Source organism: Mustela lutreola, chromosome 14, assembly GCF_030435805.1.
Source record: "Mustela lutreola isolate mMusLut2 chromosome 14, mMusLut2.pri, whole genome shotgun sequence".
Classification (NCBI taxonomy): Eukaryota; Metazoa; Chordata; class Mammalia; order Carnivora; family Mustelidae; genus Mustela; species Mustela lutreola.
The window spans coordinates 528,245-555,789 of NC_081303.1; the positions used below are offsets into that span (position 1 = coordinate 528,245).

General features: G+C 40.0%; 1 protein-coding gene across 6 annotated transcripts in view; it reads left to right on the plus strand.

Annotated features, from left to right (window-relative positions):
* Nucleotides 1-27,545, plus strand: part of DCAF6 (DDB1 and CUL4 associated factor 6) — a 139,423-nt gene that overhangs the window by 63,384 nt on the left and 48,494 nt on the right. For 2 of the 6 annotated variants that reach the window (XM_059147032.1, XM_059147033.1), the window contains exons 8-12: nt 1,216-1,309; nt 2,743-2,862; nt 4,825-5,085; nt 15,618-15,785; nt 22,345-22,404. In XM_059147032.1, the coding sequence (XP_059003015.1) occupies nt 1,216-1,309; nt 2,743-2,862; nt 4,825-5,085; nt 15,618-15,785; nt 22,345-22,404 (703 nt within the window). The remainder of the gene's footprint in view (nt 1-1,215; nt 1,310-2,742; nt 2,863-4,824; nt 5,086-15,617; nt 15,786-22,344; nt 22,405-27,545) is intronic. The other 4 variants (XM_059147034.1, XM_059147035.1, XM_059147036.1 and 1 more) reach the window with 2 other exon arrangements.

Genomic DNA, 27,545 nt, shown 5'->3' on the forward strand with positions numbered 1-27,545 from the left:
CGGACTGAATAGCAGGCTTCTTTTCACGCAGCTTGACAAGAAAGCTTCAGAAGATGTGGGAAGAGTGAGCTCAATAGTAGTATAAAATGGAGATGTTCTTTTTGTTCAGAACGGTACGAAACCGTCAGCATGTCTTAAGGAAGAAGTGAGAAAGGATAAACCTCATTGGCTACGATACTGCCACTGCGCAAAGCTTAAGAAGTGAGAAAGGAGGGCGCCTGGGTGGCTCAGTGGGTTAAGCCGCTGCCTTCGGCTCAGGTCATGATCTCAGGGTCCTGGGATCGAGTCCCGCATCGGGCTCTCTGCTCAGCAGGGAGCCTGCTTCCTCCTCTCTCTCTCTCTCTCTATGCCTGCCTCTCTGCCTACTTGTGATTTCTCTCTGTCAAATAAATAAATAAAATCTTTAAAAAAAAAAAAAAAAAAAAAAAAAAAAAAAAAAAAGAAGTGAGAAAGGAAATGGACGTCGTTGTGGGAGAGTCCTTGTCGGAGCAAGGTGCCTGAGTGCTTGAAGGAATGAAATGAAAAGCGCAGTGGAGAGATTAAGCGTAAACAAGATAAATGATTCATCTTCTAAGAAAGGTCCGAAGGAATTAGGAAGTTGTAGACTGGCAATACGTTTGTAGCATGCAGCTGAAGAGCTTAGTGTCATTTCTACAGGACTGACTTTATTTTCTCTGAACTAAGAGGAAGAGTTATTAGCCAAGAATGAGGGGAAAATGTAGAGACCCCGAGGTGAGTAGTGAAGGATTGCAGTAGATAGGGGGACCTGGGAGTAAACCGTTAATAATACAGACAACTAGACAAAAGGAAGATATTCTCCAGGGCCAACTCTAGAAGTGACTATAGACAATAGTGATAATTCCTGTTGTCATGTGTGTAGGCTCCTTACCTAGACTGTGTGTGTCATTGTAATAGAGAACTCCTCAAGCTCCTTTTGGTTAAATAACTTTCCTGTGGTCAATTGTAAAGAGATTCGGTTGGAATTAGAAGTCACATACACTGATTCCAAAGTTACATTCAGACTCCTGAGGGTGAAGATGTTCGGGTTAGGCTGCACCACCAGTAGATGCCATCGCTGTAAGAGCTGTCTGTCGTATTTTGACCTGGGATCTGTTCTGCATACTCAGTAGAGACAGCAAGGACATGGAAAGAGTCTGTTAGACTTAAAAGCCTGCTTTAAGACTTGAGCAAATGCATTTTCTCTTTACCTTTTAGCTACGACAGCCTCCAGTGAAGCGTTTGAGACTTCGTGGGGATTGGTCAGATACTGGACCTCGAGCGAGGCCTGAGAGTGAACGAGAACGAGATGGTACATGCACTTTGCTCAGCCTTTTCTAATACGAAATCTCAAAAAATCAATCTTTTAACAACTTCTTTTTTTCTTTTTGGCTATTATAAGTAATGCTAAAACAAACATCCTTGTACATATATCTTAACATACTTGTGCAAGTGTATCTGAGGATGATTTCCTAAAAGTGGAATGAGTACTGGGTCACAGGCTGGCGCGTTTAGTTTGATAGCTATCAAATTACCCTCCAGAATAAATGCACTGTTTTACATTCCTACCGGAAGGATAGGGATGCCCATTGCCATATAAAACTTTGGATATCATCAGACTTCTGAAATTTTGCCTATTAGACAAAAAGAAAAATGAAAACTCTTTAATTTCCAACTCAAGAGTTTTATAATAGATAAGAATTTATTTTTTCTTTCATCAGGTGCCTTTGACAAGCATAAGAAATTACTTTGGGAGCTTTAAGATGGTACACTTTTAAAGTAAATTAATCTGTATATTTTAATAATTGGTCTATAGCCAAAATCTTACTTTAAATGACTTCTGAATTCTTTTAAGATCAAAAGCATATTCTCTAGTATATTATACTTGGTATCATCTTATATATTTAAATATAAAGAAACATTATATAAAGGCAATAAAGTATAAAATTAAATTTTCACAGAAAATCCAAGAACAGATGATTTGCATTTTAAATTATATGATTGTAGCTTAGAATTGTTAGATTTGGTGTCATGCTTAATTTGGTAATTCCCTTAAGAGAAAATTCATATATTTGAAGGAGGAAAGGACTAAAGGGAAGAGATAAATGCAATACTTTTGGGTTCTGTTAATTTCAGAACCCAAATGGTTCTATATAAATGGTTCTATTACTGTGTTCACCACACTGGAATACGCTTCCAGTGTGGTGAAAATAAATGGAGTTTAAGGAAGTCCAAGTGAGAGGGTAAACGTTTCTTTTAATCGGTTCAGTTTACAATTCATGCGCCCTTCCTAGCTGCGTGTTGGTGGAGTAAGGGTGTGGGCTGGGGTGGGGGTGGGCGGTATGGCGGTACCGAGAGTAGACTCAGGAGATGTAAACCCTGTCCTTGAGGAGCTCAGAATTCAGATGGAGCCTCACTTCCACAAACATGTACTGTGAAATGTGCCAGTAGTGCTAACAGATTTATATACGGTGGGCGGTATGGCGGTACCGAGAGTAGACTCAGGAGATGTAAACCCTGTCCTTGAGGAGCTCAGAATTCAGATGGAGCCTCACTTCCACAAACATGTACTGTGAAATGTGCCAGTAGTGCTAACAGATTTATATACACTCGCAGAATTTACTTAGGCAGTTTGATTCTTTTTGTAAAAATGTTCTCATTAAAGACCTTACAATCTGGGTTTTTGCATTATTGAAAGAAGCTGAATTCCTACTGAATTCACTGATAAGACCTGTATTGTTCTAGGTGAGCAAAGTCCCAACGTGTCACTGATGCAGAGAATGTCTGACATGCTGTCGAGGTGGTTTGAAGAAGCAAGTGAAGTTGCACAGAGCAACGGAGGACGAGGACCGTCTCGGCCACGAGGTAGTCTTTCCTGCGACGGCCGGGAGCTGGCGAAGGCGGTTTCGTTGCTGTCGTTCAGTTTATACGCTTTGTATCTGTGGTAGTCATAGGTTCTTAACTGTATTGTGCCGAGCCGTAGAGGACCAAGGGTCTTGGGTATAATTTGTCCTTCACATACCAGGAGACCTGGCCCTTATTCTTTGCTTTTCTGAAGCAAAGTAAGAAATTCTGATATTTCCTTTCTGTATTGCATTTTTTTTTTTTTTTAAGATTTTATTTATTTATTCGACAGAGAGAGATCACAAGTAGGCAGAGAGAGGAAGCAGGCTCCCTGCTGAGCAGAGAGCCCGACGCGGGGCTCGATCCCAGGACCCTGGGATCATGACCTGAGCCGAAGGCAGCGGCTTAACCCACTGAGCCACCCAGGCGCCCTGTATTGCATTTTTGTATGCATTCTGAGAGTGGAAATACATAAAACTCTGTGGATGAGAAGTTCTATATAATGGAATAGTTTCTCCTTTATCTTACTTAGGCATTGGTTATTAGTTGCAGTTTCTAGTTGTTAGCTGACCTATTTTCATATCTTGGTTCACTACTTTGTAGTTTGGGGTCTTGGGCAAGTTACTTATCTGTCAAAATGAGGAGTGTGGGGCGCCTGGCTGGCTCAGTAGGTTAAGCTGCTGCCTTCGGCTCAGGTCATGATCTCAGGGTCCTGGGATCGAGTCCCGCATTGGGTTCTCTGCTCGGCAGGGAGCCTGCTTCTCTCTCTCTCTCTCTCTCTCTCTCTCTGCCTGCCTCTCCATCTACTTGTGATTTCTCTCTGTCAAATAAATACATAAAATCTTTAAAAAAAAAAAAATGAGGAGTGTAAAAGTTAGCTCCCTATTGTCTTAAAACTCCAAAATTTTAAAATTAAATAGAATTTTTCCATAAATGATTCTTATTAACTCCTGATTTCAGTTAACTTTATAAAAAAATTCCTTGACTGTGGATTTGCCTAAGAGTTACTGAATTTGTGCTTAAATTTAAAACAAGAAACAATTAAGTCATGATAATTAAAAGAGAAAACTTCATATTCTCTGGTAGTTGCATCTTGTGAGACATGAGTTGGGTTAGTCCATTCCATATTTCTTTTAGAAACATCTAGACTTGAGGGGAAACAGTAATTGTTTACGGACTATTCCTAATTATTCCTTTGCAGATAGCACGAAGCCTAGCATAAGGCATAGAAACTCAAGCCTTTTTAAATCATGGCTGCATCATGTTAGTTTAGTGGTTAACACATTATTCCTAATGAAGCAGGAATCAGGAACTTAATCCTATTCTGACCTATTTGTAACTTTACTCTTCCCAATAAAATTTTTCTCAAATATTTACCAAAGAAGACATTATGTTGTAGAATGGAAACATATCAATAAAGTTCATTCTCCTGGACCCCAGGTGGCTCGGTTGGTTTAGCGTCTGACTCTTGATAACGGCTCAGGCATGGACCTCAGGGTCATGTAGGGCTCTGTGCTTGGCGTGGAGCCTGCTGGAGATCTTTGTCAGCCCTCCTGCCTCCAGTGTTGTGCGTGCTCTCTTCTTCTGGAATAAGGAAATAAGCAGACAAACAAAATCCATTCTCCTTTTAGCCGGTCATTAAATTAGAAACATCATCTTCAAATTAAAGGGACTAGATGTTATTTGTAGGCATTTCACAACCTATTATTTAGCTTTGTCTAAATGAAGGTACCGTATTGATCTTGAAAGACTGATTATTTTAACAAAAATGTTCTGTACATAGATTTTATCTCTCTTGATTAGCCTATTTGGTCAGAGGGATCAAACCATCCCTGGGTGCTTTTAATATCCTGGAATTACATATTTCTGTGTGTGTACAGGCATGTACAGCTGCACATGAACTTCTTGAATATATCTCCTTCGAGTAACTGGCTTTGGAAAGCAGTTAGTATTTGAATCTGCACTAATGTGTGTGTTTTGAAGGTGGAACGAGCCAGTCGGATGTATCCGCTCTTCCTACGGCCCGGTCAAGCGCTGGTTTGGAAGTGGGGGAAAGTGCGATGGAAGTAGATCCTTCGGCTGGCCAGTCGCTTGAGCCTTCCACGTCCCCTGCAGTGTCCGCGCAGGCTCACCTGACGCCCTCCTCTACAGAAAGCCCTCCTCCTGCTTCCTCGCTGTCTTCCCCAGACCGTGAGCACAGGCAGCCTGTGGAGGCCTCTGGACGCCGCACGCATCATCAGTCTGGTGAGGACGCACTCTTTCCGTGGGCTTCGCCTGATGAGTTCTGACAGTGAATACCTCTTTGTGGGCTGGTTTGAAAGATACTAAATCACATGAACTTGTTCTTGCCGGAATAAATCAGAATGACGCGTACTATGCCGTGAACATGTAACTTAAAGACAAACTTCAGGTGTGCCTAACTTGCATGAATTTAACAAATACCAGAATCTTCAGTTTACCTAAGACAATTCTATAAAAAATATAGGTACCAGCAGATAGTGTTTTGACATAGCTTCATGTGTTTGACTTAAAGATTACTTTTATAAGTCATTATAGATGAAGATGTTTTTCTAGACTTACTCGGCTGTATCTCTGTTATCAGTTCCTCTCTTTTATAGTTTTTATTATTTTTCTTTACATCATAAAATACATTAAATACATTCCTTATGGTACATTTGATAACATGTCTTGTCAATAACGTATACCATTTACCAAAAGATTTATTTCTCCTATATTTACATGAAAAATTATTTTAACAAGTCCTTGTCTTCTTGGAACTTGTTATTAGTGAAAAAAAAATCAATCCCTAAATTCTGTTAAAATACTGTTGTCCTCTCAGTGTTAAAACTCCTCATGTTCCAACTCCCCCTTTCCCCAACTATGGAATGTCCTAGTATTTGTAACAGTAATTTTCAGCAAATACGACTATAATTTACTTGGCATTTTAACTGTGTACATGTAATTATAATAACCACTAGGAGTTTTTTCGTATTTTTCTTTGGGTTCTTATATAGAGGCATTTTACTTGACATATAATAAAAAATATTAGCAACTAGAGATACAGCTGGCAGGCCTAAGCTAAAGCCTATAAAAATTCCGAACAGTGTGACTGCCAAGGTGTCACTTTATTCGTCTCTGAAACCTAATACCAGATCACCAAATACAGGGTGTTGTATCTTAGGCATTCTTTTATTGTATATCCCATTTTGGTAATTCGCTTCAGTTTCTATGGGAATAGAAGCCAGAGTCAATTATGTAACTATTAAGACTTGTGCACAATTTATTTATAATAGCTAAATCTGAGCTTTAAAGTCAGGTTTTCCACTGTCTAGTTGACATAGTGTTTCAGGTTATGAGAAAGTAAGATATTTTGGAGTGTTTGGGAAGTAATGACAGAATCAGTCAAAAGTTTACTTGTCAAAGCAGGTAAAATTGGTTAAAAAAAATTTTTTTTTTAAAGTTACAGCATTTTGAGAAATATTCTTAAAGATTCTGGTCGGTTAAAAGTTATCAGGAAAACTTGGCAAGAAGATTCCCTAGCTTATATTCACATGCCACTGAACCCTGACTAGTTTTTTTGTTTCTAAACATATTTCTGAGTAAAGTACTTCGTTTGGAGTTTCATTTTACTTTTTTGGTGCAGATATTTCACACAATAAACACTGCATTTCAGATTGCTAAATCCCTTTCAGTATTTAATGTAAGTATAAGTAGTCATTACATTCTAAGTGTAATGTAAGTAGTCATTTGAATCATCAAAATAGGAGAAAAATTGTGATGATCATGTAATCATTGTTTTGCTCATTACTTGGCACCCTTTGCCTGTAATTTTTTTAAAGAAGTAAAGAAATATTTTTAAGTGGTCTCTACCAGTTGAAAGAATTTTGGTTGACTGCACTTTGGAAAATCAGAATACTTCCATATTAGGAATATAGAGTCAGTATTGAAGAAAATAATTTGATGTTAGTTGTTATATCTAAAGATTATGCCTGGAATTGTTTTGACAGCAGGCGTTTCATTATCCCAGAGTACAGCATTTTAACAATAAGGACTTAATGAGTTTTTTCTGTTTTTTGTTTTCCCAATCTCTTCTGCACTTCTGGGTTAGATAGGTTTATGGATACTAGGAACTATCCATATGGTAAGGGGGAGTGTCAGTTTAGAGCCATGATTTTTACTATAAACATAACTCATTTTACTGTGCTTTTAGTTTGTTGTGTTTTGCATATATTTTGTTTTTTACACTTTGAAGCTTTGTGACAACCCTGCGTCGAGCTAGTCTGTCGGTACTATTTTTCCAACAGTATTTGCTTGCTTCACATCTGTGTCACATTTTGGTAATTCTAACACTATTTCAGACCTTTTCGTTATTACCGTATTTGTTACAGTGATCTGTGATCAGTGATCTTTGATGTTACTCCTGTCATTGATTTGGGGCCCCACAAACACCACCTGCATAAGACAGTGAACTTGTTCTGTTAGCATGTGTATGTTCTGATGCTCTGCTGAACAGCTGTTGCTGTCTCTCTGTCCCTCTCCTTCGGCGTCCCTATTCCCCGAGATACAACAATATTGAAGTTAGGCCAGTCAGTGACTCCGAAATGGCCTCTAGTGTTCAAGTGAAAGAAAGAGTCTCACCTCTCTTTAAGTGAAAACTAAGAATGACAGAGCTCGTTAGGAAGGCTGCTGGAAGCCTGGACCGGCAGGAAGCTAGGCCTCTTGTGCCAAACAGCTAGTTAAGTGTGAATGCAAAGGAAAAGTTCTTGCAAGAAATCAAAAGTGCTGCTCTAGTGGACACGTGAAGGATAAGTGACATGGAGCAAGTTGTAGTGATCTGAATAGAAGATGAAGTGGCCACAACGTTCCCTTAAGCCAAAGCCTAATCCAGAGCAAGGCCCCTCGCTCTCTTCAACTCTGTGAAGGCTCAGAGAGATTTGGAAGCTTCAGGAGAAAAGTTTGAAGCCAGCATTCCCCGTTCTGAAAACCCTAGGTCCCTTAAGATTTATGCTAAATCTACTCTGCCTGGGTTCTAGAAATGGAACCACAAAACCTGGATGACAACACGTCTGCTTACAACATGGTACACTGGATATTACGTCCTCTGTTAAAACCTGCTGCTCAGGAAAAAAGACTCCTTTCAAAATATTCCTGCTCATTCATAGTGTATCTAGTTACCCAAGAGCTCTGATGGAGATGTACAAGATTAATGTTTTTATGCCTGCTAACACAACATCCATCTTGCAACCCTTGGGTCAACCCTCATTTTGACTTTCAAACCTTCTTATTTTAGAAATACCTTTTGTAAGGCCACAGCTATCATAGATAGTGATTCCTTTGTTGGGTCTGGGAGAGTGAATTGAAAACCTTCTGGAAAGGATTCCCCATTCTAGATGTTATTAAGAATATTCATGAGTCAGGACACCTTGGTGATTCAGTCGGTTAAGTGTCTGACTCTTGATCTCAGATCAGGTCTTGATCTCAGGGTTGTGAGTGCTAGCCCTACCTGGGGCCCCACACTGGGCATGGAGCCGACTTAAAAAGAATATTCATGATTCATGGGAAGAGATCAAAATATCAACATGAATAGAACTTTGGAAGAAGTCAGTTCCAGCCCACATGGATGACTTTGAGGGATGCAAGACTTCAGTGAAGGAAGTAATGGTGGGTGGGGTGGACATAGCAGGAGAACCAGCAGGGAACGTGGAGCCTGAAGATGGGACAGGACTGCCGCCGTCTCAGAGTCAGACTTGAACGGATGAGTCGTCTCGTACGGATGAGTCTGCTTCTGGTGAAGATGCTGTAAACAGTGTCGAAATGACAACAGAGAATGTAGGATGTTACATGGTTGATGAAGCAGCGGCAGGGTTTTGAGAGGATTGACTCCAGTTTTGAAAGTTCTGCTATGAATAAAATGGTATGAAATAATGTCACGTGCCATGGAGAAATTGTTAGTGAAAGAGTCCATTGAAGCTACAGCTACCCCACCTTTCAGCAGCCAGAAACTTCAAGGCAAGACTCTCCACCAGCAGAAGAGGTTGTGACTCATCGAAAGCCCAATGATGGTTACCTTTATTTTTTTAGCAGCAAAGTATTTTTAAATTAAGGCATGTATGTTAACATTTTAGATAGCAGACAGTTGCACTTAAAAGACTATGGAATAGTGCAGGTGTAACTTTTATATGCACAAGGAAGCCAAAAAATTCATCTGACTTGCCTTATTGGATATTCACTTTATTGTGGGACTGTGGGACCAAACCCGCAGAATCTTGGAGGTGTGCCTCTGTTGCCTTGCACAGAGACAGAATGAAAAAGTATACTTCTTGCCTTGCTGTGGATTCCACATTATGTAAATGTTTCCTTTATGTTCCTCGTGTTTCGTCTGTCACTTTGCTGGGGTGAAGGAAAGGGAGGACGGGAATGTGGACACTGGCCTGCAGAATCCCCTTGTGAACCCAGTCATTCGCCTTCGCTTAGCCCACAACTGCGTCGTGCAGAACGTCACAAGCACACAGCTCGCGGGTTGCTCCCTGCCACGTCGGAGCAGTCTTTCAGCATTGTTGCCCGACAGCTAGACGAAGTGCTCAACGCCCTCTTGTCTCTGACTTCTGTCCCTCCTCTCCCTCATCCCTCCCTCGGCTACGCAGCTTGTGGGGGGAAGCGCTCACTTTCCTACTTTTGAATCCCCTGACATTCTCGTTTCCGTGATAGAAACAGACACATTTGGGGAAAAATTATGTCTGCTCTTGACAAAGGCGAGCCATCCCTTTCCAGATTCTCACCTTTGCTGCTTCTCTGCGCCATTAGCACCGCCTTTCCCACCTTAAACGTGCTCTGCTATTACCTGTTTTCTTAAAAAAATTTCTTCCCTTGGGATGCTTGGATGGCTCAGTCAGTTAAGCGTTTGCCTACAGCTCAGGTCATGATCCCAAGGTCTTGGCATTGAGTCCTACATCAGGCTCCCTGCTCAGTGGGGAGCCTGCTTCTCCCTCTCACTCCACCGGTGCTCCTGCCTGTGCTCAGCCTCCTGTCTCCCTCCCTCCCTCTCTCCCTCTGACAAAGAAAGAAAGAAAATATTAAAAAAAAAAAATTTCCCTTACGTGCTGTACCCACACTCTCCCCCAGCCTGTGTCTTTGCTCCTTTCATAATCGTCTTCACAAGAGGTGCTCACACACTGTCTCCATTTTCTTACCCCCGTCCATCTGTCTGTCAGCCGACTTCTGTTCTGCCTTTCAGCTCCGTTTCCACTGAGGCTTTTGGTCAGTCACCAGTGACTTCTGTTAGCATCTTACTAGATATTTTCATCCATCTGCATTTAACATAGTCTGACATTGCTTTCTTGAAACATTTTACTTTTTGGCATCTGTGGTACCACGTTTTCCTTTTATTACCAGCTCTAGCTGGTTTTCAGTAATCGCTGTTGATAGTTCTTGTTCTATTTACTTCTGAATATTTTAGCAGAACTCCTTAGTCTGCACTCTCTTCTCTGTTCTGTCTTCCTGGCGGGGCTGCATCAGTTCCCGTAGCTGTTCACTAGCCCCTCTAAGGTGAAGATTTCCAGATGGACGTCAGCAGTCCCCTCTTCCGCTTTGACTTGCAGACTTTTGTGTCCAGCTGCTCGTCTGACTCTTCTTTTAGGTTGTCTTTGGATATCTTGAGCTTAACATGTCCAAACTAAAACTTAATTTCGCCTCAGATCCTTCCCATCTGGTAAATTCTTCCATCTTGGCTGCTTTATATTTCGGTAAATTTAAAACCACCTGCCCCATTTGCTTATTTTAACAGCCTGTGTGTCACTTTTGATTCCTTGCTTTCCTTCGTGTCTATGCTCAGTCCATCAGCAAGTCCTGTTGGTTCTGCGTCGAAAACAAATTCTTCTTCTTCCAGTCCCCCCTCATTTCTTGTCTGCTAATTGGCCTCCTTGCGTTTACTCTTCTCGCTCCCTAGTCTTCATTCTCCATGTAGCAGCCAGGTGAGGATTTTACGCTGTTAGATCAGATTACGTAACTTTGCTGTTTAAAACCCCTCAAAGACTTCTAATTGCATTTAGGAGCAGAACTGCAAAAAAATTTGAAATTTTTTACTGTGGTTCTCCAAGGACCTATGTGGCCTGGGTTTTCCCACCTCTCTAACCTCACTGCATAGCATTTTCTTAGTTCCCGGTGAGTGTTAGGCTGTACCTGCAGTAGTTTCCTTTACTTCCTTGAATGTGCCAAGTTCTATTCTGCCTCTTGTTTCTGATTCTGAGCCTTTGCACGTACTGTTCTCCGTACCTGAGAAGCTCTTCCCCTGGCGCATCGCAGCCGACTCCGTTTTCCTTGTGTCTGAGTTCAGGTGTCTTTACTGCAGTATCACTCTCTTTTATATAGCCCTGTTTACTGCCTGGAAAGCACTTATTAAAATGTGTAATTATTTTGGGGTGCCTGGCTGGCTAGTTGGTGGAACATGCAACTGTTGATCTTGGGGTTGTGAGTTTGAGGCCCGTGTTGGGCATAGAAATTACTAAAAAGATAAAAAGGAAGAAATTTTTAATTATTTTGTTCATTTTGAATTGATTTAGGACTTCCTCTTTTTAGAATGGTCTTATTTTAATCTAAATAAAAGAATATGATTAGAGAAGGTGGTTTCTTTGGATTGAATGTGGTTATCATACAAAATTCACTTTGGAGTCTCACCTTGAGAAATGAGTCACCTAAGGGATCCATGTGTTTTTAATTAAATACACCACTCAGACCATGAGAATTTAGTTTCTTTAACATAGTATCTGATATGTCTTATCTGTGAATTCCTGCCTGTTTACAAATAATTGTCCAGATTTACAAATTTATATAGGTCTATTCAGAATCTTTACAGCTAAATTGAGCTCTGTAGAAAAATTGTTGGGAACTAAGAACTCTGTTGTACAGCACAGCAAAGCAAAACTTTCAAAGCCCAAATAACCAGATTATAGGTTCCTTAAAGGGTGCCAGGGTCTATTCAGTCTAGGTAGAGGCAATGCATAGATTAGAAACAAGTGGAAATATTGGGTTAATGGTAACTTTGGGGAGACCAAAGAAGAGACCAGAGGAACTTGTAAGTCAGTAAAGGAGTGACAGTTCTGAGAGAAATATGCATAAGGATCACCTGGGCAAGAAGCAAATTGGGACTGGAGGACGTATCTACAGAAGGCAGATAAAGACCACCAGTTTAGATACAGAAATAATCCAGTCTCCAGGACATAACACCTGTTTTGGAGAGGGAGGGCATGAGGTTAGAGCCAAGTGGACCTTTGTCAGGTCAACCAGAGTTTCAGTGGGAGTTGACTCCTTCGGGACATTAGCCTGGAGTCTTTGAGAAGTAAACAAGAATAGTGTAGGTTGTTTCAGGAGACGGAAGTACAAATTTCCTTTTAGGAATTCCCGATATTCCTCAACATTGTTGAGGGTTTTTTTGTTTGTTTTTAAAATTTAACCCAAAGTATTCATAGATTCTCTTTCCATTTTGGTTCGTGTTAATATTAACAAACACTAATCCTCAATGCATTTATTCACATTATAAACTGTACATTTTTTAAAGTATGTAATGTGTGTCTATCTTACCTGCCTGTAATGTTTCTGACTGCTAGCAATACTGTTGTTCCGTCCAATTGTTGAGTTTGCTTATTCTGGTTGGAGCTTGTAGTGTTGGCCTCCCTGGTTAGCTGTGTGGTGACTTCCTTCCATAGCCTCATTTTTCATTCTAACCCAGGGGAGAAAAAGTCACATGCAGCCAGCCTTAGAAGTAAACAAACACGTTGTTCTTTTAAAAATGCTGAAAGTGCTGAATAGATAGTTCGTGACATTATTGTCATTAAATCTTGGTTTTCCAAGTTAAAGAGCATGCTGCTTACTCTTAGAGCCTGCTTCAGCACCTAGTGGTTCTGGGTGGAGAGTCTTCTATTCCCTTAAAGCATTTGGCAACATAAGAGAGAGGGTTTGAAACAGCAATAAAGTCAAGTGATTTTTCTATATTTTTTCTGATTTCTTAGCAAAACATGACATGTGTAAAATAAACTTTGTGGGTGCATAATGATAATTTATTTTATATTGCTAGAAGTATTGCTACTATGCATGCTGTCAGGAAATAAGGTGTGTGTACATCCCTGAAAAGAAGGCACCGTGCCTTGGAGGATCGGGATGTATTTAGTCAGTGAGTACTGTTCTGCTTGGCACTGGAGAACTTTGAGGAGGAGCTGGCATTGAGAGACTATGATAGTACTTGAACTGTTTGCTTAATCCTAACTGCCAGTTGACTGACAGAATAAAATTCTTTATAAGTAGAGGTCATGGTAACAAGACGTTATTATCTCTAACATGATTGATTGGTGAAACAATACAGCAAATTTGCACCTTATGATCTATGTAAACGGGGCTCAAAGTTGTTTGACAGTTGGTGTCATTTCCTTCTGGTGTCACCGCAAGACACAAAATTCCTAGTACCTTCAACATCAGATCAGCAACTGTGGACTCTCTGCCTTGCCTTTGGTTAGAATGGATCAAATTTTTGTTTAAAACCAGTCTCTTGGGACACCTGAGTGGCTCAGTTGTTAAGCAGCTGCCTTTGGCTCAGGTCATGATCCCAGGGTCCTGGGATCGAGTCCCACATTGGGCTCCCTGCTCCGCGGAGAGCCTGTTTCTCCCTCTCCCTCTGCCTGCCGCTCTGCCTACTTGTGCTCTCTATCTCTCTGTCAAATAAATAAATAAAATCTTGAAAAACAAAACAGAACAGCAGTCTCTCGGGGCACCTGGGTGGCTCAGTCATTAAGCGTCTGCCTTTGGCTCAGGTCATGATCCCAAGGTCCTAGGATCGAGGCCCGCATCTGGCTCTCTGCTCTACGGGAAGCCTGTTCTCCCTCTCCCACTCCCCCTGCTTGTGTTCCCTCTCTTGCTGTGTCATTTTCTGTCAAAAAAAAAAAAAAAAAAAAAAATCTTAACAAATAGATAAATAAAACCAATCCCTCCCCTTACCCACTGCAGCTTGTCTCTTTCGGTCTCCCAAGGACATCATTCCTGCACTTGTTCACTTCTTTTCATGCATCCTCTTTTCCCTTCCCTCGATTAAACATCGTCCCCTAGCAGACAAACAGATAAGCCTCCTGGAACTCTCCTTCCCCACCAGCAGTCATCAGTTTCTCTGTTCCATTAGCAGCGGGTCTTCTGGAGAGAGCATATATACGTTGTGTCTGCTGTATTACCTTCTCTTTCTCTGGAACCTGTTCAGTCTGGGTTTGGGCCCTGCGATTTCTGCGGAAACCGCTCTTGGTCATCAAGGTCGTCAGGGACTCCACGGTGCAGTGTCTTGTCCACTGTATCCGCGGCATTCCGCACAGCCGCTCCCCCCACCCTTCCTGACCTGCTTCCGTCCCAGCCCGCAGGGTGTGCTTGCTCAGTCCTCCAGCCTTCTCCTGGCTTCTCCTCCTCACTGTGTCCAGAGATTTCTCTTCCTGGTAAACACGAGCACTCCAGAGTCCAGGTTTTAGACGTCTCTGTTATCGCTTACGCTCTAGGTGGCTTCGGGTAACGTCACCAGCGACCCCCAGTCTACACTGTTACGTTCAGTCCCTGTTCGGGGTCTCCACTGTTGCTTCTCCTCTTCCCTCTGCTACTGCTTGTTCCCCCTCTTTTCCCTGTCACAGTAAGTGACAGCTCTTAGTTTCTTGTTACGGCGCCAAAAACGCTGGGACCATGCTACCTCCCACCTCTAAGCAAACTCTTCTGCCATCCCCTCTCTGGTCTAGCTCACCCCCAGACACACTTCCTCCTCCGAGCATTTGCACACGCTCTTCTTTCCACCTGGAACACTCCCTCCAGACACCCGTGTGGTCGACTCTCTCATTCCTTAAGGTCTTTGTCCAAAAATCCCCTGGGAGAGAAGCCTTCTTTACTGACCATACAGAAAGCAGCAACCCGTCCTCCACTACTGTCCCCTTCCCTTGATCCTGTTCAGTTCGCTTCACACCAGTTGTCCCTGTTGGACACCAACACATACATGTATATTACATATGTGTGTGTGAGTTCACTGCTGTCTGTCTTCCTTTCTGAACATAATCTCCACATGAGTAGGGACTAGTTTGTTCAATGGTTTATTTCTCCCCAGAGCCAAAAACAGTGCCTCAGAGATAGTAGGCACTCCAGTGTACCTGCAGAATTCTGCGTGACATTCCCACTTTTATCTGTGACCGTTGTGCTAAGAACATATTAAGGATTATGTAGATAATTTTAGCTTAAAAAAAGTAAATGACATTTTCAATATAAAGAAATATTTTAGCTGAAAAATATATGCAATTTTGACTTTTAAAGAATTCTTCATTAGTGAATTCCAAGAACTGTTTACAAATATATAACTTTTTCATGATTTTAATTGAATTTTAATTATATGGTTGAAATTAATAATTTGTATACAGATTAGATAACTGATATTTTCCAATTTTACTTGGTATCATTTTGTTAGAAAAAGATGAAATTAGTGAAGAAAGGAATATTCATTTTAAAATGTTTCGTTTATGGAAGACTTTATTTTCACTCTGTTTAGTTACTTCACCACTCTTAGAGAACTATGTGTGTGATTCGTTATAGTTAAACAAGCATTAGAATATGTCATCATCTCCTAACTAAAGGTCACTCATTTTTTGTAAGTAATTTGTTTCCTCCATGAGACATGTATTTTGTGTATATTCTTCTCTCTTTAACGTATAATCAGATTTCTTCCTATTTTCTATTTCACTGCTGTCTTTTCACCTTTCTTTTCCTGCCTGCGTCAGAATTCTTGCGGGGGCCTGAGATAGCTCTGCTCCGCAAGCGCCTGCAACAGCTGAGGCTTAAGAGGGCTGAGCAGCAGAGGCAGCAAGAACTGGCTGCGTGCGCCCAGCGGCCTTCCACTTCCGAGCAGTCCTCTCCCGAGGGCTCTTCACAGGACCCGCAGGCTTCAGGTTATTAACGTCAAGTGTCCTCACGCAGCTGGTGGAGTTGGTGTTTTAACACTGCTACCGTGTAACGAGATGCTTCCCTCCTCCCCTTCCGCAAGGGCTGGTGGCGCTGGCAGCTTGTCCCTCCCTCCCTGTCCTGCGTGGAGGGTGTTTGAGGGTATTCGTCATCCCACGGCTGGAGGGACAGGTTTTGGCAGCAGTATTTGCCAGAGAGATGAATAAAATTATAAGCCATAATTTTACTCATAATACTTCTGGGAGGGGGCTGATGTTTATTATTACTTTTATAGCAGATGAGCAACTTTCGAATAATCTACTGAATTCAGAGCCTGCTTTGATATTTTTATTGGAATTTCTTATATGCTGAATTGATATCTGTGCTTATGGCCCCAGTGGTTGTTGTTCTTTTGTTGTTCCTGTGGAAATTAACCAGTATTCCTGGGAATGGAGTGTGATCCTAGATTTTAGAATTACAGTGTTGTTCCGCCAAACCAGCATGCTGACTCCATTATCCCCTCCTGTAATTATTTTCTTCAATATTTGCTTACTTACTCCTTGTATACACAGTCAACTTTCTGATACATAGGGCAGCAGAAATGCCCCCGAGTCCCATGTTCCTGTTCCTATGCTGTAGAACTCTGATAGACAGGGATGGTTAGTGCCTCTCTCTCTTTCTTTGAGCATTTTATTTATTATTATTATTTTTTTAAGTATGTCTTTTTTTTTTTTTTTTAAGATTTTACTTATTTATTTGACAGAGAACACAAGTAGGCAGAGAGGCAGGCAGAGAGGCAGGCAGAGAGAGAGAGAAGCAGGCTCTGCACTGAGCAGAGAGCCCGATGCGGGGCTCGATCCCAGGACCCTGGGATCATGACCTGGGCCGAAGGCAGAGGCTTTAACCCGCTGAGCCACCCAGGCGCCCTCTTTGAGCATTTTAATGGCCTAGTTTGTTTATGCCAGTGAGCTCCAGATGCTCAACAAACATTTGTTGACGTAACCAGTGAAAGACACAGCACAAGATAATTTGTCAATTTAATTCTTTCAAGATGGATGTTAGGTACTATACATCTTATTGTATAGGTACTACATCATAAATGCTACAAATCTTTTATTTAGGAACTAGAGTGTAGCTGGGTTCTCATACTAATGAGATTATGATAATTTGATATACTACTTTGTTTCGCCACCCTAAGGAGTGATGAGTTAGGGTATTTATTTAATTACTTTGAGAACTCCAATTTAACTACTTGGAATCTGTTTGTATATTTGTAGAACTGAACAGTATCCACTGTATAAATATCTGTTCCACTAAGTGTTGACAACAAAAGCACATTATATAATATCATGGTGAATGAAACAGATTTAAATAACTATAATATAGATACGATGTTTGGAATAAACTCTGGACTTGATTTTTAATTCAGTGTTACATTAGTGGAAGGAGTATCAGCCCAGGTCTCTGATCATTTTTTTTTTTCCTGTACTTGAAACTAACTGGAGAGTTAGGTTAAGTTACAGTCATGACATTTAAGAATAAGACATTTTGCTATAATTATGTGCTATATACAAAACTGTAGCTTATGTGTTTCAAAGGAAAAAATATGCAACGTAAAAACCAAATAAGTAGGAAGTTAAAATGCACCTACGTATATACATATTTTTAAAATACTGAAGTTAACAGGTAACAAACCAAGTATTAGAGTGAGCTTGAGTGCGAAATACAAAACTGTCTACATTTGTACATTGTAGACATTAGAAAAATATTTTTAAACTCAGCATTTCATATCTAGCTTACCAATTTGAATTCAACCAGGTTCTTTTTTTATAGCCAGAAAGCTTTAGAGTGATGTGGTTTCTGTGAAGTGAGATGCTATTTTACCAACTCTGAGTATTCTTCTCATTAAATAGTATCTAATTTGGTAATCAGTCTTTTTGTGGCAATCTTTAAAAAGCCAAAGTTCCGTAGACACTGCCTCATTTTGAGGTTGAGAAATGTGTTAACCTTTACTTTGTTTTTAAACAACATCTTGGGGCCGCTGAGCCTGTCTCCATGGCCAGTAGTAGAGACTTCTAGTGTCAGAGCGATTGTGTGTCGTTTCCTTCGCCTACAAGGTGAAGTGCTTCTTGTGTAGCCTATGCTTTTAACATAGCGTTCCTGTGAGGCCCCGGTACGTCTGATCTGTGACGCATCCTGGGTTCATTTCATAATGCTGCTTTGACTGTCCTCAGTTGTGACGGGAACACTGTGTAGTAATTAAATGAGAAAAAGTTAAATCATATATAGTTTGTTACAAAGAACAACCAATATAATCTATCTAATTTGTCCATTTATGGATATGAGGAAAAATGATTCGGCTTAATGCAAAATTTATTTTTTCAGAACACACAGATTATAAAAACACAGAATAGGAATTAAATTTATGAAATTCAACAGGGAAATAAGGTTTTATTTGAATAACAAAACATGTTCTTAAACTTAATGAATAAATACAGTATTGTCTTTGTATTGTGGACATTAATTGACCGACCATAGCTAACTTCTAAAAATTTCATTTTTCGAAGTCAGAATATATCACATTAAAATACTTTTACTAAAAAATAAGTAAATAAAATATTTTTACTTTTTTAAGCTAAAAAACTAAGAATTTTTCCTAGACTTTTAGGAAATACATCATGACTTGTTTCTAGGCTTTCGGTGATTTTTTTTTTTTTTTTTTTTTTTTAATGATAAAGAGATGAATTTGCCTTCATCAGATTACTGCTCACGTATTAGATTGGTTGCCTTCTTAGCCTGTTCCTGTGACTGGATGAGCTTGGACAGGTCATTTGGCTGCTTTATGTCTCAGTTTCCCAGTTATTGTTTTATTTAGATAGTCTGGCCTGCCATGATTTACAGAGAGCACAAGGTTGGGGTAGACAATACTGCATAAAATTTTTATACTCCTAAGTAGAGCAGCACACAATAATGTACTATCTTAATTATGGTATCTTTCACTTGCTACCTCAGAATTAGCTCGTGCCCCAGCCGTATACAGCTGACCGCATTCGGAGTTCTGAGTGAGCTGTAAAGACGTGCCAGAAACAGCTGTGGCAGAGGCAGTTGGCACAGTGCTGGTTTTAAACCCAACTCTTTTTTTCCATTCCAGGTCCCCCAGAAGTCCTGGGCTGCTGGCTCCTGCTCAGAGTGACAGCCCCTGTGGAGTCTGCTCTACTGGCCCGACCACCACAGAGCCCCACTGGAGCATGGAGCCAGCCTAGAGAGGGTCAGGTAGGAACTGTTTTTTCACTTTATGGCACGGTTTTGCTGATTGGAAAAGAAAGAAGTAAGTTTTATACCCCGAAAGGGTATAAAACATTGGTGATTATCTTTCAAAAAGGGCTTTTCAAAACTGAGCCATATTGGAAAAAATCAGCACTTACCCGAACCTGTGCAAGCAGGAGCTATACAACACCCAACTCCCCACTGTCCTGTGGCAACAGTCACGTATAGCACTTCTCAAGTGGATGCATTCGATCCTGTTTTTAGTGTTTATAGCAGTAGTAGTTGGTAAGTCAGGTGTGATGTTGGTCTAGTTCTTTAGTCCTTCCCGACCTTTAATGAGCGCTTGAGACTTGGGAAGCTTCCTGTCATTATTTCTCATTCAGTATCATGTTTCTGAAAAACAGGCAAGTAATAATAACATTTAATTGACCCTTTCCTCGGTGCTAAGTAGTTTACATTAGATATCTCATTAAGTCTTCACCAGAACAGTATGTGGTAGATACTATGATTATCCCCATTTTACAGATGGAGAAACTGAGACATATAGACCTTAAATGGCTTGTCCAGGATTATAGTATAACTGAGTAGAAAAGCCAAAATTGAACCCAAAAGTCTGGCTGATGAGTACCTGTTAATTACCTTTAAGACTATAATTCCTTATTTTGTCTACAATTGAAAAATTGTGATGAGAAAATTCAGAAAATTCTAAAGAGTTTTTTTCAAAACCAAAATATAATTTTTTTTAAATATACGGAAATTGACCCTGAGACACCTTGAGCTCAGCACTGACTGAGTTTTTGCCTAAAGTTTATCTCTACCTTAAAAATTATGTTAATAATTCTAAACACTTCCAATAACTAGACCAACCATGTTGCATTTTGCAGTACGTTATCAGTAGACCATATGGTCTGATTTTTACTTTGTAATGGTGCTTTCTGAAAGATATTTTACAGGGAAATGGAGTAGAGCATGCAGACAGCTGAAGCAGTCAGCATTGAGCTAATTTTACTGTGTTAATATTTGGAAATATTTCTATAAGTTAGAACTTACAGGTATTGTATTTATGAATATCTTGTGGTATAAAAACATGTTACTTCAGATGTTTATGTGACAGGAAAATAATCCTTCCAAAACCAGTTTGCCTTGTACCCAAGATTAAAAATGGAATAGAAGCAATGATAGGATTTCTTCTTAAAGATTGGCTTTTCAGGATGGGAGGCACAACAAATGACTCCCCAGATGCATACAATCGTGAGAGGCTGAAAACCAATAAGGAAACCCTTCTTGTTTAACACTGTCTTTCTGTTTTAACGTAAACTTTGCTAATAGTTTGAATCATTAAAGAGATTGAAAATCCATAATTTTGAGGCCGTGACAGCATTCTAAATCATCAGTGCGTTTTTTAAAGACATATTCTTTTCTAAACTCTAAGAAGTTAGATAGGATGCACTTCATTTTATAAGACCTGTACATTACATAATATTTATTGAAAATTCCGTATTCGTTAAATGAGTCCCTGATAGGTTCATAGTTTTCTGAGGGCTCTTATAAATGAGAACACAGTGAAATGTATAACAAATGCAAAGAGACAAAAAAATATTCATAAGACATTTTCTAGGAGATTTTCCAATATTTATTTCACTGTGACTCAAGTTTTTGTTATGTTTTTCTTTACTGCAGGGAATATAATTTTGGTTGTCTCTAGAGACCAACTTACCTGTTCTTGAAAAAACAACATGGTAGGAATGTTGTATCTAAGTCTAAAATGCTTAAATGAGAAGTTTTATAAGGGAAAGTAGAGCCTGGATAGACTCAGGAACTGATGACGTACTGCCGTTCTTTCTTCTTCGTGCGTGTGTTGTCCAGATTTGCTAAACTGAATGTTCCGATGAAGAGATAAGTAAGCCTAAGTCGGAGCACATGCTTTATCAGAATCTAGTAATAAAGAAGTCTCTGAGCAGACGGGTTGTATCAGAAGGTAGACGATTTACAGTTGATAGGAGTGGCCCCAAGATTCAGACTTTTAAGTGTAGAAATTGAAGCAATCAGGTGATATAAAATTGCAGAGAATCCAAGATATATTGAAAAACTTTTCTTAGCCATCAGGTTAAGAACACTCTCGATTCAAAATATTTTGTCTATTTTTGGGGAAATAAAGGCATGATGAATAGAAACTGGTGATTATCCAAAAGTGCAAGGTTTTTGTCTTACTAATATTTGCTAAGAACTGGAACACAGGAGATTAGAGACGGGAAGTATTCTTACATTTAGGAGAGAGCTGTGCTTATTATCTACATATTCCCTTTTCATATCGCCCTGTTGGACACTGAAACTCAAGCGAGGACTTGGTAGCCACCTCCTTCTGTTCTCCAATGCCTTGCTTAAGTTACTAGTTCCCCAGGATGACCAGGAAGAAAGGTGAAGCTTAGATCTAAAAATGTCACATAGCTAATTATTGTCAGAACCAGGTTTAGAATCAAAACTCAATAAACCCGGATGAGTGCTCTTTCCATTCGCCCATGCTGCCTTTCTTTGTATCAGTGTTTTCCAAACAATAGAACACATTTATAGGACAGATTCTTATACAGAAACTCAGTGTATCAAAAGGATAAAAAATTAAATGTTCTATTTAAAGCCAGGGTGGAAAGCACAAAGCTCAGACCATTAAACCTACTCCTTTTCTCTTTTTCTTTTCCCACCAGGCACCTAAAGAAACCTAAGCCTTCAACAGAGTATAGTTGTAATATGCATAACATATCTTAGAATTTCCAACATTGTCTATATTTCTGTAATGGCAATTACTTCATTGATTTTTCTCTTATAAACCATTTTCTTTGTCTGACATCTTCACTTGGGCTCCTATTTTCAACTCAAGGTGCAATACCTAGCAAAGCATAGCAAGCATCTCATTTCATGCTTTGAATGCTCAGTCCAGAATGAAAGCCATCCTTAAGGAGCTGGGAAGGGGTTCGAGAAGGGGAAGGAGTCTTCTGTTTAGTGAAGGAGATACTCTAGTTTTATTTTATCTGCCTTGACCTATGCTAAACTTGAATTTGATAAAAGGTATATGCATGGAAGTAGAAGACTATTTTCTTAACTCATTCTCAGCGTTGCTAAATGCTTGTGTGGAATAACCTGTCTGAAGCCCACGGCTGCTGACTCACTGCTTAGGAAATACATCACCGTACTGGCTTCTGTTCCCCACCCTTAGACCTTTGTCTTAAGCTTAGAGTTGATCATGACTTTGCTGTGCAGTTTTCTACTGCTTACTTTTAAGTTGAAATCTCATTTTTGTTTCAGATTCTCCTTCTTCTGTGGTTAACAAACAGCTCGGATCCATGTCACTTGACGAGCAACAGGGTGCGTGCGACAGGAGATGCGCTCTGCCCATCCAGCCGTAGCTTTGTTGCATAAACCCAGCTCTCTCTCACTTCCTCATAGCATTTCATCTTGATCATGGTCTGGTAGTGGGTATTTGGTGGGCTAAATGACCCGAGGTAGTTTTGGGTACAAAGGGCCTCCTTGGCCTCTACAAATTATCTTCTACGTAAACTAAGTTAATTTCTACCTTTGGCCCTTATGCCAACCTTAAATTATCTTTTTATAATAATATTGTAATGGATATAAGCTATATCCATTTTTAAAAATTCTAGGTATCATGAAATTGTGTAGAATTGTGAATATGAGGCTACCATATTACCTAGTGGCTGATTTAGAAAAGGTTATATAATGCAGTAATATTCTCTATTACCAGATCGCTGTTGTAATGATACTTGGTTTTATGTCTCAGGAGTGACCAAACTCCTGATAGCTTTAACTGTAAGGAGCACTGCTGTGAACTCAGAGATAAGCTTTGGAGCCATCAATCAGAAGGGAAAATAGCTTCCACTCACACTTGCACTTTTTGTAGTGGGAGAGGAATGAGATCAACCCGAGAGCTGTGAGCACAGCCTCATGAGGTTATTTGTCAGGCTCTATTACTAGAAGAGCACACAGAGCACAGAAACGGATTGGTAGAGGAAGACAAACCAAACAAATGGGCTTTTAGAATTAGGGCAACAGCTTTATCATTGCCCCTCAGAATTCCCTGGACAATTCTAAATGCATTGTGATGCAGTGGGTAGAAAAAGTTGATGTTAAGTTATCAAGAATAATTTAAATAATATTCCCTTTTTTCTATTTAAAATGACAAATGATTGCTTATTGGACTTTATAAGTATTTTTCAAAAAATTAAAAAAGAAATAACTCAGCCCTAAGGCCATAAGCTTTAGTTGGCTGAAAAGTTTACACCTGTAGGATGACTCATTTGCTGATAGTATTTGGGAAATTAAATATTGCTGAAGTAGTAGTGGGAAGTAGATCTGATTTTAGCTGTCTTCTTGGACATATTCAGAAACTAATTTTAAAATAAATTCCTTTTGGTCTTAAATTATTCTCTATAGCCCTGAGATGACAAGTGTTGCTGGAGGTTTTTCTGTTCTTGAGAACGAACAAATGATGAATGACTTGGTAAATGAATTTGAGAAGTAAGAAATTCAGCATGTTTTGTCTCTATATATTTATTGTAGAGGTATTAACAGTGATGAATAATTCCCTTGCAGTAAAGTACAATTATATCATATTGTAATATATTGTACTATTGTTAAAAACTGCTCTCTAGGCAAATAATTATTTCTGTAAGGATACATGAATGTAAATAGTATATCACTACCAGAGAGTTTGTAGCCAGATTGCATACTCTGTTCATCACATAGAATAATTCCCGTAGATTACATTGAATCTTTTATTCAGTTTAACTTGGTACTTAATTTACTTATGATATGGGATATGGCCAAAAGAGATGACTGTAGGGTAACACTCAGATTTTTGGAACAAGGCCTGGGTGAGTGATGTTGCCACTTAAGTAAGGTAGACTTGTTTGGCGGCAGAAATCAAGTAGTTCTCGGTTTTTCTGGCGTAAACTATGATATGCCTTTTAGTCATATCAGTAGAAGTGTTACATAAAAGGGCAAGTCTTGAGCGGGCCTGGCAGAAGCTGCATCATAATCATCAATGAACTGTGTGATAAGTCCTCTGAGTTAGAAATATTTTAAAGAATTAAATCCTGAGATTTTTTTTTGGTTTTGTTTTTGTTTTTATTTCATGCATTTTTGCTTAACAGGATGACATCTTTTAAAGTACTAGGGACTTCTACATCCCAGGCCTATATTACCTAAAAATAACTTTTATGAAAATTAGAGAAACTGCCCACCACCGTCTTTCTCACCTGGACTAAGGGAGCTGCCTCTTACCTGGGCTCCTTGTATCCACTGAGGCCATACAGCCTGTTCCCCAGCAATAGCCAGAGTGAACTTTTAAAAACATAAATCTAAACCTGTACTTCATCTGCCTAAAACTTTCTAATTGTATCCCCTTGCCTTTCAAAGCCTCCTAAACCCATACCTTGGTATACAGAGCCCTGCATGACCTCCCAGCCCTTGGCTCCCCAGCCTTATTTCAGGCCACCCCCCTCCCTGACTCAGCTCTTAGCAAACAGGTTTGCTTGTAGTCCCGTTGATACTCTCTGCTTCTCTCCCTCTCAAAAGCCGTATATTTACTATTCCCTCTCCCCAAATCCTTTTCTCTACCCATCAGATCCCAGTTAGAAATTTCTTTCTCAAAAGTAACATGACATTTTAGTTTGAGTAATTCTCTGCTCTTTTTCTCTTTGGGACCTGCTGTTTTCCTTCATGGCATTTGTCAGAATGTGTGATCATACATGTAAGGGTTTTGTTCGGTGCCTGTATCCTCTGAATATTGCTTTCATTCACTGTTACACTTAGTGCCTAACACCAGATCTGTTCTGTGTGAAAACAATAAATATCTGTTAAATGAGGGAGTAACTGAATTCTTTAAGCAGTAGGATGCCATAAATATTATTTCAGCTTGAGAGAAGCAGACGCGGGTTTACGTATTGGAAAGATGATTTCGGCAGGATTATAGACAGTTGATTGGAGGGCGGTAAGATTGTAAACTGCAAGGCCATGTAGGGGCAGTTGTAGCAGTCCGATGAGAGACGGTATGGGGTCCAAAGTAAGGCAGCAGTGGTGGAAAGGGAGAAGAGTGGACAGATTTTTTAAATACTTAAGAGACAGAATTGATGGCACCTTGAGACGGAGTAGTTAAAAATGAACGAGGGAACCATATCCAGGTGTCTTGATGGGTAATAGTGGTGATACCATCAACCAAGATAGGAATTTCAGGAGAAACAGCTGGTTATGTGGGAGAGGAAAAATACATGAGATTTTCTTGATATGTTGAGTTTGGAGTACCTTCAGATACCCAAATGGAGAAATGTTATAGACCGTTGGGGGATATATGTTTCTGGGGGGTCACCAGAGAGGCCTGAGGTGGAGAAAAACATTAAGAATAATGAATTTAGGGGGGCGCCTGGGTGGCTCAGTGGGTTAAGCCTCTGCCTTCGGCCCAGGTCATGATCTCAGGGTCCTGGGATTGAGCCCTGCATTGGGCTCTCTGCTCAGCAGGGAGCTTGCTTCCTCCTCCTGTCTGTCTCTCTGCCTGCCTCTCTGCCTACTTGTGATCTCTCTGTCAAATTTAAAAAAAAAAAAAAAACCTTTAAAAAAAACAAAAAAGAATAATGAATTTAGGGGCGTCTGGGTGGCTCAGTTGGTTAAGTGACTGTCTTCAGCTCAGGTCATGATCCTGGAGTCCTGGGATGGAGCCCACATCGGGCTCCTGCTCAGCAGGAAGTTTGCTTCGCCCGCTGACCTCTCTCCTCTCATGCTCTCTCTCTTTCATTGTCTCTCTCTCCCTCTCAAATAAATAAAGTATTAAAAAATAAAAAGAATAATGAATTTACAGATGGTTGAAACCAGGGGAGCAGAGGAGGCTGTCTAGGCAAAGAGGGCACAGTGAAAGAGCGGCGTCTGCACTACAGGAGCAAGCAGAGAAACGGATCCAGCTAAGCAGACAGAAAAGGAGCAAGCAGAGACATTGGCTGGGCCCAAAGAATGCCAAGTCAGGGAAGAGAGAAGTTCAAGGAGGAGCTGGTCAGCGGCGACGTGTGAGGCAATGAGGTCAGCTATGGAAAGGACTGAGAAATGTTTCTGGACTTTGGAAATGTGCGGATTATCCGTTGTTGAGGCCTTGCGGTTTCATTGGTATGGTGGAGGCAGAAGCCAGAGAGCAGCAGTTAGAGAAGAGAGGTTTTTGTTTCAGAGGTGGAAATACTGGTATGGAGATGATCTTCCAATAAGCTCAATTAAGAAAAAAGAGGATAGGTCATGTCTGGGGGTGAGGGTACAGTTTCAAAACTGAGCTTTTTTTATTTTTTTATTTTTTTTATTTCTTCATTGATTTGTATACATTATTTTAAAAAGACTTTTCAGAAAGACTGAACCTTCAGTTTTTGTGCATTGTGTTATTTAATCATTATAACATTCCTCTGAATTAGAGGTTGTATAAGAAGAGTAAGAGACAGAAAGATAACCAGCTACTTGCTGAGAGTGAAGGAGCTGGGATTCACACCCCTGTCTCTTCGAGCCAGTAATCACTCTGCTCAGCCATATCCCCGGAAGCAAGGGTGTGTACAAAACCGAGAATGTTTACCAAATAAGAAAGACTCCCCATCAAAGGAGCTAAAGGTACGGGGGATAGTTATTGTCCTCAGATAATGCTCTGACTTCAAGTTTTAATTTTGTCGAGACTCCTGTTCTCCATTTTATCCTGTAGAATGGGAACAGCACATTGGTTAAGTTTTCCTTCTGAATATGTTTCTAAGGATTGTTTAACCATACTTTAAATTTCTTATCCATATTTTTAAGAAAAACTTAGATTTCTTTAATTAACAATTCAGGGTTTTGTTTTTTTTTTTACCATTCATCAAATTTGACCATTTGACCATGTTCGTCTCACAAGCTCTCCAGTACTTGGACATGTTGTTCCATTTCCCATAGTAGTTCTTGGGTTTCTTTATTGGGGATAAAAATGTTACTGATCAAAATTTTAAAGTTGGGGCACCTGGCTGGCTCAGTCAGTAGAGCATATGACTCTTGATCTCAGGGTTGTAAGTTAGAGTATCACATTGGGTATAGAAATTACTTAAAAAGAAAATCTTTTAAAAAAGAGGTTTTTTTAAAAAAAATTGTAATTCTTCACTGAAAAATTTGGTTTCTTTCACTGTTTACATACATGTTATTGAATTGGTTGATTGCAGTCACTGTATAGTTTTTGTTTTTTTTTTGTGTTTTTTTTGTTTTTTTTTGTTTTTTGTCAGAGAGAGAGGGAGAGAGAGTGAGCACCAGCAGACAGAATGGCAGGCAGAGGCAGAGGGAGAAGCAGGCTCCCCACCGAGCAAAGAGCCCGATGTGGTACTCGATCCCAGGGTGCTGGGATCATAACCTGAGCCAAAGGCAGCTGCTAAACCAACTGAGCCACCTAGGCGTCCCATATCTTTTCTTTTTTTTTATAGATTTTATTTATTTATTTGACAGAGAGAGAT